This window comes from Archocentrus centrarchus, chromosome 24 (genome assembly GCF_007364275.1).
Source record: "Archocentrus centrarchus isolate MPI-CPG fArcCen1 chromosome 24, fArcCen1, whole genome shotgun sequence".
Classification (NCBI taxonomy): Eukaryota; Metazoa; Chordata; class Actinopteri; order Cichliformes; family Cichlidae; genus Archocentrus; species Archocentrus centrarchus.
The window spans coordinates 6,665,673-6,679,873 of record NC_044369.1 but is presented as its reverse complement, the minus strand read 5'-3'; the positions used below and the strand labels follow the sequence as shown (position 1 = coordinate 6,679,873).

Here is a 14,201-nt window from a genome sequence, read left to right as displayed (position 1 = left end):
GGGCCAAGGTGGAATTGAACCCAGACCTAGATGTCAGTCTAGCAGTAGTGTTAACCACCATGCCGCCTTGCTGCTCAACATCTATTACACAATTTTAAAATTGTAAAATAAAAAAAATAAATAAAAAAATCAATCTTTTCATTAAACTCATGTTGGCAGACTGAGCCCTCTTTTTTCCCATCCTTTATTTTTCCAAAGTTTTCTTAAGATAACTCAACATATAATTATATGAAAACCAACAAGTAAAAATAAAATTTATAATAAATAAATAGAACAAAATAAACATTTGATATAAATTTAGGAGGCGTATACTTTGACATATAAACAAACTCAAATTTCAATGAAATTTGTACAGAGTCAAACAAATTCTGGATAATTTACCACAATGTTTTTTTTTGTTTTTTTTTTCCCATTTAGCCTAGATCTTTTTAAATTTTACAAATTTTACTGTGCATTGGTAACATTTATCTGTGCACTGTGCATTGGTAACATTTATCTGTGCATTGGTAACATTTATCTGTGCACTGGTAACATTTATCTGTGCACTGGTAACATTTATCTGTGCACTGGTAACATTTATATGTGCACTGGTAACATTTATCTGTGTATTGGTAACATTTATCTGTGCACTGGTAACATTTATCTGTGCATTGGTAACATTTATCTGTGCACTGGTAACATTTATCTGTGCACTGTGCATTGGTAACATTTATCTGTGCATTGGTAACATTTATCTGTGCACTGGTAACATTTATCTGTGCACTGGTAACATTTATCTGTGTATTGGTAACATTTATCTGTGCACTGGTAACATTTATCTGTGCACTGGTAACATTTATCTGTGCATTGTTAACATTTATCTATGCACTGTGAACTGGTAACATTTATCTGTGCATTGGTAACATTTATCTGTGTACTGGTAACAATTATCTTTGCACTGGTAACATTTATCTGTGCACTGGTAACAATTATCTTTGCACTGGTAACATTTATCTGTGCACTGGTAACAATTATCTATGCACTGGTAACATTTATGTGTGCACTAGTAACAATTATCTATACATTTGTAACAATTATCTATGCACTGGTAATATTTGTGTATGCACTGGTAACATTTATCTGTGCACTGGTAACAATTATCTGTGCACTGGTAACATTTATCTGTGCACTGGTAACATTTATCTGTGCATTGGTAACATTTATGTGTGCACTGGTAACATTTATCTGTGCACTGGTAACATTTATCTGTGCACTGGTAACATTTATCTGTGCACTGGTAACAATTATCTATACATTTGTAACAATTATCTATGCACTGGTAATATTTGTGTATGCACTGGTAACATTTATCTGTGCACTGGTAACAATTATCTGTGCATTGGTAACATTTATCTGTGCACTGGTAACAATTATCTGTGCACTGGTAACATTTATCTGTGCATTGGTAACATTTATCTGTGCACTGGTAACATTTATGTGTGCACTGGTAACATTTATCTGTGCATTGTTAACATTTATCTATGCACTGTGAACTGGTAACATTTATCTGTGCATTGGTAACATTTATCTGTGTACTGGTAACATTTATCTGTGCACTGGTAACATTTATCTGTGTATTTGTAACATTTATCTTTGCACTGGTAACATTTATCTGTGCACTGGTAACAATTATCTATGCACTGGTAACATTTATGTGTGCACTAGTAACAATTATCTATACATTTGTAACAATTATCTATGCACTGGTAATATTTGTGTATGCACTGGTAACATTTATCTGTGCACTGGTAACAATTATCTGTGCACTGGTAACATTTATGTGTGCACTGGTAACATTTATCTGTGCATTGGTAACATTTATGTGTGCACTGGTAACATTTATGTGTGCACTGGTAACATTTATCTGTGCACTGGTAACATTTATCTGTGCACTGGTAACATTTATCTGTGCATTGTTAACATTTATCTATGCACTGTGAACTGGTAACATTTATCTGTGCATTGGTAACATTTATCAAGCCAGTTTGCCCATGTCCTACAATTATAAAACATACATATGTAAATTATACATGCAATCATATAAGTCTACACAACACTATTTTTCCAAGAAACATTTGAAAAATAAGAAAGTAAAAGATCAAATAGCATTTTTTTTTTATGCTTTTCTCAGAGTATTTATGGATCTGTCAGGTTTCCGATATGTGTCCCCCCCAATAGGAAACACATTCCTACGCCCCTGGTGGTGAGGGTGTACAGAAAGTTCCGTGAGGACAAATGAATTGGTATTATTGATTAGCCCCCACGCTTGTCTGACCTAAATGCAATGGAACACCTCTCAGACATTATGTTTTGGTCCATCGGATGCCACTAGGTTGCACCTCAGTGTCCGGGAGCTCAGTGATGCCCTGATCTGGGAGGTGGTCCTTCAGCAGACAAACTGCTGTGTCATTAGGAGCATGCCCTGATGTTGTCAGACATGCATAGAAGTACGTGGGAACAATAAGAAGTACCAGTTTGAGTTGATGCAATGAAATTTCGGCAAAGTGGATTAGACTGCCGCATCATTTTTTCACCTTGATTTTCCAGGTGTCTTTGAACTCATCCCTCTGTAGATTGATAATTTTCATTTCCATTAAAATGATGGGAATTTCTTTTGTTCCTAACAGTCCTTATCAGACTCTTCAAACTCTACAGGTGTCCTTTAAACCTGTTGTTTGTTTGTGACCTCTTGGGGGCAGTGGAAACAAGCTTTAAAAGCAATATTGCAACATCACTTAATAAGTTGTGTCAAAGGTGTTGGCAAACTATTGTTTCTTAACTCATTTAGGACCTATGTGGTGATTTTAATTTAACTGAGCAGTTAAATTATGTGCACCATTCATGTAAATTTGTGTTCATGTAATCCATATTGACAAATAAAGAACTCCAGAGCTGCATGACACTTTGAGGTTAATTACATCTACTCTGTAAGTACCAGAGCTTCATAATCCACAATTTAAAAAAAAAAATTTGATCTGATATTCTACATCTGAGCATTGGTGTTTATTTCCCTTGTAAGCCTTTGAAATTTGTCTTTGATGTTTTTCTGCTTCTAAATGAGCCATTTATAATAGATCAAAAGAAATCCTTATCCAAGAGTTTCTGAGACAAAGAGAATGAAACATAAACAGAGATGCAAAACATTAAAATGTTTTGGACAAAACTCCAAACATTAAAACAAAAAGCATATGTGTTTTCTCAACAATATTTATTAAGATTACATGAGGTACAAAGACAAGCCACATGAACTCACCTGTATTAATATACAAACATGAAAAACAAATCCTTTTAAATTAAATAAGTCACATTTCCAAAAATCCCCATCCCAGTATAATTATCAACATGAGAGAAACAAAAAAACCCAGAAAAACTGAAAAAAAAAAGACATTTGGAAAGCAAAGTAGTGCTAACAACCCCCACTTTTTTAGTGCTACAAAATGACTTTTAGCCAAAGCAAACTGAACCAGATATAAAGTATCAGCAGTGGGTTCAGAAATCTGGTCTCCAAGATATTTAGCCCGTGCAGTCACAGGCCACATCAGACTGTCAGGAAGTTTTAAGTCACTATTTCCAACAAATACCAAAAACGGTGCTTTTAACATTATGTACAAACTCTGAAGTAAAATTTTAAACAAGGACAAAGAAATTTGCTCCATACATCATATTATTTTAGATTTTTCATATCTCTGGAAATGTGTTTATTCCACGAATTTTTACCACTTAAAAATAAATAGCTGTGAGGGAATTTTTTATTTTTTTTTTTTTACAAATGTGTGCTCTGGCCTCTTGTATCCCTATTAGCCACTTTTTTATTGTTCAGACTTTGCACACTGGATCAAAGCGACGCTCCTCAGGCTGTGCTGTGACTCACATCATTGAGGCTGAGTTTCTGATTTCTCATCATGGTGGTGCTGTCGAAACGGGGGTGAAGGGGAACAGCGGTCATCGGCACCGTTTTGGACCTTCGTCTGGATGAGCGACAACATATCAGGTAGAACATCTCAACCACGTTGAGTACAAGAGAGAGGCAGGACGCCGCCAGCATGAAGATGATGAAGATGGTCTTCTCGGTGGGTCGAGACATGTAACACTCAACGGTGAAGGGACAAGGGGCTCGGGAGCAGACGATTAATGGTTCCATGACGAACCCATACAGATAATACTGCCCCACAATGAATGCTATCTCCAGGAGGATCCTGAAAAATATGGAGACCATGTAGTTTCCCAGCAGATTGCCTTTAATCTGGACCTTCCCTTTCTCATCAGAATACTTTGGACCTTTGGTTATTTCACTGCTAGAGTGGGTCTGAATATATTCTCTCAGCTTCTTCTCTTTGTGAATGATATGCATGACATGACCAAGGTAGATCAGTGTCGGTGTTGAGACGAAGATGATCTGGAGGACCCAGAATCGGATGTGTGAGATCGGGAAGGCTTGGTCATAGCAGACGTTCTTGCAACCGGGCTGTTTGGTGTTACAAATCATCTTGGATTGTTCATCACCCCAAACCTGCAATGTTGAAAGGCATTTTTTATTATTATTATTATGTACAACAAGTGTTACTTTAAGTTATTCGAAAGTATTATAAAGGTGTTAAATTTAGTTACACAGAAGCACAAATCATCAAGGATCTCCACTGAAGTGTAAATGCAAACGACATCCTTATGTATATTAAATGAGTTCATTTAACCTAATTTATACTAGTTTTATAAATTAACCCATTTACACTGAGTTATTTGTACTTTTTTCAGTTAATAATTTGCAGTTGATTTGTCTGAGTATGAATAGTCCGCATTGGTGAATGCAAGGAGTCCTGGGACACAATGTATGGTTTAAGTTCAAATCATTGATTTTATTGTGTTGTGATTAGTGTTTCAGTTTTTCATTGATTGCAGTGGATGTCTGATGGGATTTCTTGTGTTTGTGTGGCTGAGAATAATCTTAAGGTTTGGCAACAGGCCACCGTAACGGAAACTACTGTTATGGTTAATAACTTCTGGCCACTGTTAACGTTCAGGGCTGTTGAAATATTAAATAAATTAGTTTTTCTGTAGCTGTGCCATTAATGAGGAATGGAAATTTGACTTTAAAAATGACATACATAATTCTTATATTATTATCAAGAGGATAAAGTAAAAATATATATATATATATAAAATGAATTGTAATAAACCTGATGATTGTTTGTCGGTCTTAATGTACCGCATTAAAGCATTATCTGAATTTCAGCTTCTCTGTTGCTTTTACTCTGGAGTTGTGGAGTTGTGTCTCCATTATGGCCACCAGAGGGCATTTTTTCATCTGAAAGGCCAAAACTCATAAAAGTACATTAGGTGCATGAGTTATGTATAATTCTCCAAACAAACGATGGAAAAGCAGAAGCAGACCTTCTCAGCTCCAGCTCCAAGGATCATGATCCTGAAGATGAAAAGCACGCTGAGCCAGACCTTCCCGATGACCGTGGAGTGGGACTGGACCTTATTCAGCAGCGACGACAGAAATCCCCACTCACCCATGGTGTCTGAAAACAAATGAAAATCCTTAATGACTGACAAGATGTAAATAATCCACAAGTTTCATCAAATTCTAGCTCTCAAAATCCGTTAGAAAAGAAATGTGTCACTGAGGAAATCATGTTTTGATTATTTAGCTGTTGTATATATTGTATATTATGTCCAAATATAACAAGAGATCCACTGGAGACAAACCCTCAAATTAAATGTATTTGCTGTTCTTTATGAAGTTAAATTTTTATATTAAATAGGCCTCAAATTTTAAAGCATTTTATTTTTTTTAATTAATAACATGTAGTTAGGTATAATTGCTTAATGCAAAACAAAGACACAATCATGTGGCAGCATCCCCACTGAATCGATTGAATTTTTAGAGGGTAAAGAAGGAGCTGTGGAATCAATATATTTGATTGGATTTCAAACAAGAGAGAAATTTATATGCAGCAGCTGTATTTTTATCATATGAAAGGAAAGTCCTTTAGGGCATATGCAGTGTACTTGCTGCATATCATTGCTTCATTTAATATGAAAATATGTAGTTAATCTGATGTTCATCCTCACAAATTACAGATAGTGTATCACTGTCTCACTTACACTCCTATTAATACCTTCAGTCCTCATCAGTCAATACATGGCAAGATGCATCTTAAGATCGCTTTGTGGCTGAGCTCATTTGTATCTTAGTCCAAAATTATTACCATAAGTTTAGCCTGATTACATTTTATAAATTAAAATAAATACATTTTAAATAAGCAGCATTTTAAAAGTAATTCTTTAGCTTACCTTTGAATTTGGACGCTCTTCTTGGAGACAAACGAACCAGTCACCAGTGGTGCAGCTGAATGGTGGCGAGTGCACCAAACCAAACGTGTCTATGATACCTTGAACTTTAGATTAGATGAAGTTGTGCAAGTGTGTGAGCTGTCACGTTGTCATGACATCTGGAAATGATAAATCTCCTGTGGACAAATTTGGGTTGAACACAGAAAAGGTTAATGATTGGCAGACTTATAAACCACTTGTGCTGATTTTTTTTCTGTCTTTGCATTAGTTTCATGTGATTGGTTGTTATTATTATCGCTGTGTGACAAGCTTCTTTAATGTTTTGCATTCAAAGAGGTTTGTCAGTTATGCATCTATAAAGCTAACATCTTTAGTAAAACAGTAACAGCAGTGACTAAAGGGCATGCACAGAATGACATGAACATGAATGTTCAGTCAAACAGTGACCCTCCTGCACCGTGTGAGGACTCAACAAACAGGCTGATTTTGTCAAAGCAAAAAAGGCTTCAAGTCTGAACAAATCGAGTAAATTTAATATTATAAGCTTCACAATGATTGAAATATTGAACTGAAATATGCAGAGATGATGCATTTCATGTACTATGCCACACTTTTTTAGGGGTTCTTTCTTTATATTTTGCATTTGATGTAGATGTTCTCACTGTCTCTAATCAAAGTTTGAATGAAGGGAGGTGTCCAATATCAGTTAACCTAACAGCCGCACCCACACAGAAGAAATACCAGATGTATATGAATTATAGATCTGAATAACCCACCAGGTGATTAATATGTAACAACTTTATAATAAAAATATTTTATTTACTTTTTTTACTATTTTATTTACTATATATTTACTTTATATAAAATAACTTTTGCAAAATGGGATTTGTTGACCATAAAAAATAACTGTTAAACTAATTAATAATAAAACATAATTATTAGCTGTAGCCATGAAGTTACATTAAATATGTGTAGTTAATTTTATTTATTTATTTTTAAAAAAGGTGTTTGTGAAGTGTGAACATATAAAATCAAGAGAACTATTCAAGTTCAAATCATTTATTCAAAACAAATATGTATACAAAAAGGTTATGAACATATAACACACAGCATCATCATCATCATCATCTTTCAGCAGGTAAATCAAGGCACAGAAAATAAAGACAATAACTTAAAGGGCAGGTTCAGTGACTGGGGATACAGACTGGTGGCAGGCGTGCCAGTAGTTTTCCTTCTAATCTACTTTACAGTAAATTGCTGTGCTTCATGATTTTACAGTATACTACTGGCAGCAAATGTTTGTTTGTATAAGATAAATATGTCAGTATTGCACTTTTTATTAGAGGATTTTCAAGCACGTACTATAGAATAGAAGCAAATAGAAGAAGAATAGAAGTAAAAATATAACAATGTATACTCTGAAGACTTTTCTAAGCATATATTAACACATTATTTGCCATTATGTTGTCATTTTAGTTCCTTGGATGTATCTGAACAAAAAAACCATGAAGTAAGATGACACATTTTCATTGTCACAGATGTGGTTTTTAATGTCCACTCAGTGGTCGTTTTTCATCTTTGGCCCCATCTAAGCTTCCCCCGATACTGTGGCTGGCCTCGAGGTCTGTGTTCATCCTGTTCTGCTTGAGGATGTCATCTGTAGTTGGCCACCTCGGATCTGAGAGGCCGGCAGGGTTTTTTGCTGAGGTAATCTGAGTGCGAGCTCGGGACCTGCACCTGACCCTGGTACAAATCAGGTAGAACATCTCAACGACGTTTAGAACCAGAGAAACGCAGGCCACCACCAGCATGAAGATAATGAAGATGGTTTTCTCTGTGGGTCGAGACATGTAGCACTCCACAGTGAAGGGGCAGGGCTTCTTAGAGCAGGGGAACATGGGGACCATGACGAAGCCATACAAGTAGTACTGACCCACGATGAAGCCGGCCTCAATGACGATCTTGAATGCAAGCTGGGTTAGATAGCTCCCCAGCAGATTCCCCTTGATGTGCACCTTCCCCTTTTCATCTGTGTACTTGGGCCTTTTGTACTGGGTCCCACCAGGGCTGGAGATCAACTCCCTCAGCTTTTTCTCTTTGTGGATGACATGCATGGCGTGGCCCAGATAGATCAGAGTTGGCGTGGCCACAAAGATGATCTGGAGCACCCAGAAGCGAATGTGCGAAATGGGGAATGTCCAGTCATAGCAGACATTCTCGCAACCAGGTTGCTGAGTGTTACAGATGAAATCTGACTGCTCATCCCCCCACACGCTTTCAGCACCTGCACCCAAAACCATGATTCTGAACAGGAAGAGGACGCTCATCCAGATCTTACCAATCACAGTGGAGTGTGACTGGACTTTTTCCAGCAGCGTTGACAGAAATCCCCAATCTCCCATCTTTGATGATGATGCTCAGCCACTAATCTGAGAAAAGAAAGGAAACATTGTAACCACACAACACCGCACCTTATTACTGAAACATTAACCACAACCTATTCTTTAATCAATAAACTGCTGGTGAATAAAACAGCTCGGTTCTCTGTAGATGGATCAGCTTTATGTCCTAAAATCTGAGAAGGAAGAAAAAATTACAGTATTCTGAACTTTGAGCTTTTTGGTCAACATTTTTCCCCACATAATCATTAATCCTCGGAGAACAAAAGAACAGACTCTGTGTCATGATACAAATGAGATAAAAAGTTCACACAGAGAAAAAAAACAAAAAATAAATAAATTCCTTGAAATATTTGGTTAAATTAAACTATAACGTGATTATGCCAGTTTTTTTAAGCTATACTTTTAAAGAAATCAATCGCTCGACAAAAAAAGTAATTATGATTGAAAAGTAAATTAATAACAAGCGACGTTCTTAGAAAATGTAAGAAATAAACCTCCTGCATAACGTCCCTCTAGAAAGATTCCAATACAATAGTTTTATTTTTTGAGAAAATGATCGTTATCTTTAGCAGAGAACAGAAATCGTTGCATCTTACCTGCAGATCTGGTCAGAAAGGACTGCGCCTGGTTGGGACAGATCACCAGCTTTCGTTGGACCTTGGAGTTTTGTGCTCAGAGGTTATGTTGCGCAACACACATCTGGCTTTAATGTCACGTTGTTAATGTCAGCTAACGGGCGCAGAAACGGTTTAGGAAAGACCAGACTCAGTGGGGCGAGCGTGTAATAATTGACAAGTGTTCAGTTGCATGTTCAGAGGACAAGATATGTCTCTATGTAACGGCACTGAAGTTTGAAAATAAATAAACAGGTGTGTGGATTTTATAAAATATTTATTTGCAATTTGTTTTTGTTTTTTTGTGTGGATTTTATATACAAATAAAAAGTGGACATTTGAATTATTCTGTGTTATTCTAAATTGGTATATATTTTTTAGATTTACAAATGCCGAAGCATTTGTCAGCTTAGTCATAAATGTGTCAGAAGAGACTGTAGATGACTTTCAGCCAGATGCATTGATCATTTTTGTGACTCACAGTATCAACTAGATTCCAGCCAGCCAAAAATGATCACATCCAGGATGTAGAGCAGGTCATCTACTAATTCAAAGGCTTTCCTTTCTTCGTTTGCAGGTTAAAAGCTAAGATGTAACCTGTTAATCTGTAATCTTCAAAGGAGATGGCACATGACGTTTTGTTAATTTTAGACAGAGCCAGGCTAGCTGTTTCCAATCTAAATGCCAGTCTTTTGTTCCAGTCTTTATTCTGTCTTATATAACTGTTAATCAGTATATTTCCCCACATACTCTGCACTACTCAACCCCCCGGACTAAGTATATTATTGCACTTCTGTGCATATACTGCTCATGCTATCATATGATCTTTTATTTATCACAGCTCAAGCACTTCTGGTTAGATGCAATCTGCATTTCGTTGCACTGTACTTATGACATATGCAAATGCTCAGGCAGCGGAGCAGGTTGTCCACTAATTGCAGAGTTGGCGGTTCAGACGTGCGAAGAAAGACCTTTAACCCCACGCTGCTCCTGCAGGCAAGCACCTTGCACGAGAGATCCATCACCGTTGGTGTCTGATTGCTTGTTTGAGTACAAGTGAATGAGAAACACACTATAAAGTGCTCTGTCTAACCTAGATAGGGTTAAAAGACACTCCTAAATACAGACAGTTTGCCTAATGCTTTTAGATGCTCAGTTTCAACTAATAAAACATTCTGAATCAGAAACTCTGCACGCTCATGTTCTTGCAGAGACCTATAAATAGTTGCACAGCTTGATACATTTTAGTTCATTTATTAACCTTTACTTAACCCGGAAGTGAAACTCTTCCTAGCTCCAGATTTGATCAGTTTTGCATGCATTACAAAACACACATATTAATGGTTTAGTTTAGTTTTAGTTTTCATTTCCTCCTAAAGTTAAAGTAAATATTGCATTTATGAGTTGGACTTTGCACATAAACTTTTACTATATATTTTCTGTTGCTTTTACATACAGGGGTGGTTCAGATCAGAAAAAGAATAATGCACTGTAAGAAAAGGACAGTTATATTGTGACCACTGCTGAGTATGAGATTCATTGAATCTGTTATTGCAATTATCAAAAACTGAATCTGATTCATTGTGATCATGGATCTATCCAGCAAACTTCTTTTGACTTTTGTGAAAGAGTAGCCATTTTCAGCAGCGTTTTGCATGTGACTGAGACTTGTTTACACAAACTGCCCATTTTCTCACCCACCTGCTTTATTTAGTGCCCCCCCCCTCCCCAGCACACACACGCACGCACGCATGCACGCACACGCCGTTCCTCCCCAAAGCCAAAGTCAGGAGCCACAGTATTTGTACGCTAAATCACTGGCTTTATCCTTCAGATGTGGATCTCCTTCGTGTTGTTGTTCTCAGATGATCCATTTTTAGGAACCTCACTGACTCCACCTGTGATGCCGTTCACCCCTAACTTTCGTCCTTGCAGCTCCAGCTCCAGGTTGACATAATTCTGAATGATCTCATCCCGGTTTTTAAAAGCTTTCCTTTCTGACTGTGGAGGAGTTACTGGGGTCACAGTGTAATCCTGCCTCCTTTCCATGCACTCCTTCACAGCTTTCACACACAGATAGAACAGCTCCACCAGGCTGAGGAGGAGGGAGACACAGGCTGCCACCAGCATGAACCAGATAATGACTGACTTCTCTGTGGGCCTGGACAGGAAGCAGTCCACCTTGTGAGGGCAGGGGAAGCGGGTGCAGACATAACGAGTCTCGAGGGAGAAACCGTAGAGAAAGTACTGACCCACAATAAACAGAACTTCGAGGGCGATCTTGGCCAGGAGATGGAGGACATAACTGCGAAGGAGGCGGCCACGGATGCTGATCTTGCCACTGCTTTTGGTGTACTTGGGAACTTTGTAGGCCCTCCTGAGGAGCAGATTAGTTTGGTCATCCAGCTCTTCCTGCTTCTTCATTCTTTCCTTCATCTTGGATTAGAAGAGCAAGAACACAAAGTCAGACATTTTCCAGTAAACAGAAAAAGACTTCAGATTTGGAGCTGCAACCTAAACTTCTGGCAGTCCACACAAGCTCGCACAGTTCCAAACTGTTTAGCCAAAATAAGGCTAAACAGTTACTCCAAACTGCCACACTGTTCCAAAATGTGCTTTCATTCACATTTTGGCAAAATATATGAGCACAATATAAAATATTAGAGTAATATGAGCATATGGGGGAACAGCTAACAATATGATTAAGTTGGAGAAGCACCGAGAAGCTTTTTTGATTGTTCAAACAAGCATTAGACAAAAAAGCTGCTTTTTAAGCCATCGAGCTTTAATTAGGCCAGTGTTGTTTCAGCTAAAACAAAAGCTTTGTAGACATCAACACTCGCTTGACTTGATACCCCGACCCTAAAGATAGCACAAATGGACACAGGCATATATTCTGCCCCCTGCTTCACTTGCCTATAGTGTGGCATTCCTGATGACAAAACAAGTATTGAGCAGTCATGCTATCCTACCACACCTACTGGTGTGACACACCTTCTTCTCGGCGTGGATAACATGAAGGACGTGACCGAGATATAACAGCTTTGGAGTCGCTATTGCAATAATCTGAAGAATCCAGAAGCGCACGTGAGAGATGGGGAATGCGAGGTCGTAGCAGACGTTCTCGCAGCCGGGCTGCTGAGTGTTGCACACAAAATCCGACTGTTCATCTCCCCACACCTGGATGAGATCAGAGGAAAAGTGTTATGGAAGAAAATAAACTATTAAACTATAAACATCAGACTTTAAACTGTAGCTGCTTCACCACTGAAAATTCACTGGCTTGTATTCCTGGCTTTTTCCTTTAAACTCTAATTAAAAAGTTGTGACTCAAAAATTTCTCCATTGCTGTATTTCTCCCATAATGACACTTTAATTTTAATACAACTATTTGTTTTGTACATTACAAATACTCCTACTTTTCACTGTGATATATCCTATGAAAATATGACCAAACCTTCTCAGCACCGGTGCGCAGGACCATGATGCGGAAGATAAACAGCACAGTGAGCCACACTTTGCCAATCACTGTGGAGTGGCTCTGCACTTTATCCAGCAAGTGGCCCAGCAGATCCCATTCACCCATTTCAATCACCAGTTGTCCTGCTTTCAGTTAAAGAAGAATGGAAAATGAAATAAACCGTTCTGATGAAGTCATTTCTGAAAGGATACCTACACGATTTCAGATGCATTTACACCATTACACCATTTTGCAAACAGACTTGTAGTTACTTGTTAAGGTCAGAACAGACAGCTTCTCTCTCAAGGCCAAACTTTTATCAGTTCTTGCAGCCTTGTGACTTTGCAGATAGAGGCCACGGCTGCTGATTTCAAGCCTCCAAAACACACTTATCTGCTGGACACTGAAACCTTAGCCTCGGTTAACACCAACTACCGCCGAGCATAATTCAAAGAACGTGAGAAATTGAGCTTAACTGTACATGTGCAAACACAGACGGATCTGCCAGAGTAAAACGAGCCGATGTCAACTTAGATTTGAAATCATAAATTAAATTTGATTTGGCAGCGTTTCTTTTAAGTGATCATTTTGAAGCTACTAACTTTTAATTCAGCATTTTGTGTTGCTTGTGTGGCTTTCCTACTCCATATTGCGTTGCATTGATTTTTACATGACTATAAATATATGATTTGCAGGTGCTTTAAAGTTTTGTCTTTGCCAGCTCTGGTCCTTATTTGCATACTTAGTTACATTCAGTGGCTCATAACTATAACCATTTAGATACAAACACAATGATGATGCATCCTTGCATAATGGTACAAATGAAACTTAACTCATAGCATAAATATATTCCAACATTAATCCATGAACTATCATTTTTCCAGACCATGAACATCAACATAATTGAATTTTTAGTTTGGCGTGCTGAAATCAGAGACTACGTATGTATAAATATCAACTTACCAGCTGAACAAACTGAAAAAGCGAGAAGGAAAGGTGGATGAAGAGAGCAATGGTGCAAGAAGACGACGAAGCAGGACGTGAAGAAGCAGCTGTCCTTGTTTTATTGTTCACTCAGCAACTTATCTGGAAGGTCACCATCCAGAACACAGCAACCCCGAAATGAATGTGAGCAGAAATTATGCTGAAGTTTAACCGACCATCTTTGTTTTATCCACTTCATTTTATTTCTGTGGCATTTCTGCTTTTGTAGGGAAGTGAAGAAAGAACGGAGCCATCTGCTGCACGTCTTGTGTTTCTTCTACAGATGTTGAGAAGTTTGTAGACAAACAGATGCAGAGGAGTTTGGAAGTGATGTGAATAAAGTGCTGTGATACAAAACGTTTATTGAATCTTATTTAAAGGTCTGTTAAGCTGATCTTCTGGAGC

The 14,201-nt window shown here is 37.7% G+C and overlaps 3 protein-coding genes across 4 annotated transcripts; all 3 read right to left on the bottom strand.

Annotated features, from left to right (window-relative positions):
* Nucleotides 1-3,228: 3,228 nt before the first annotated feature.
* Nucleotides 3,229-6,482, bottom strand: LOC115773983 (gap junction Cx32.2 protein-like). The gene is made up of 3 exons (XM_030720969.1): nucleotides 6,337-6,482; nucleotides 5,428-5,561; nucleotides 3,229-4,549 (listed from the first exon to the last, which is right to left on the bottom strand). Exons 2-3 carry the CDS (start codon nucleotides 5,554-5,556, stop codon nucleotides 3,890-3,892), a joined length of 789 nt encoding a protein of 262 aa, XP_030576829.1. The 5' UTR covers nucleotides 5,557-5,561; nucleotides 6,337-6,482; the 3' UTR covers nucleotides 3,229-3,889.
* An 897-nt stretch (nucleotides 6,483-7,379) lies between these two features.
* gja13.1 (gap junction protein alpha 13.1) lies at nucleotides 7,380-9,465 on the bottom strand. Its single transcript, XM_030720968.1, has 2 exons — nucleotides 9,335-9,465; nucleotides 7,380-8,765 (listed from the first exon to the last, which is right to left on the bottom strand). The coding sequence occupies exon 2, from the start codon at nucleotides 8,736-8,738 to the stop codon at nucleotides 7,884-7,886; it is 855 nt and encodes a 284-aa protein (XP_030576828.1). The 5' UTR covers nucleotides 8,739-8,765; nucleotides 9,335-9,465; the 3' UTR covers nucleotides 7,380-7,883.
* A 171-nt stretch (nucleotides 9,466-9,636) lies between these two features.
* On the bottom strand, nucleotides 9,637-13,976 carry LOC115773980 (gap junction Cx32.7 protein-like). Of its 2 annotated transcripts, none has more exons than XM_030720967.1 (4): nucleotides 13,776-13,976; nucleotides 12,810-12,955; nucleotides 12,347-12,532; nucleotides 9,637-11,788 (listed from the first exon to the last, which is right to left on the bottom strand). In XM_030720967.1, the coding sequence occupies exons 2-4, from the start codon at nucleotides 12,936-12,938 to the stop codon at nucleotides 11,183-11,185; spliced, it is 921 nt and encodes a 306-aa protein (XP_030576827.1). In that variant the 5' UTR covers nucleotides 12,939-12,955; nucleotides 13,776-13,976; the 3' UTR covers nucleotides 9,637-11,182. The 2 variants fall into 2 exon arrangements, with proteins under 2 accessions (XP_030576827.1, XP_030576826.1); XM_030720966.1 differs by having other exon boundaries at nucleotides 12,810-12,958; nucleotides 13,776-13,975.
* Between the last annotated feature and the right edge of the window lie 225 nt (nucleotides 13,977-14,201).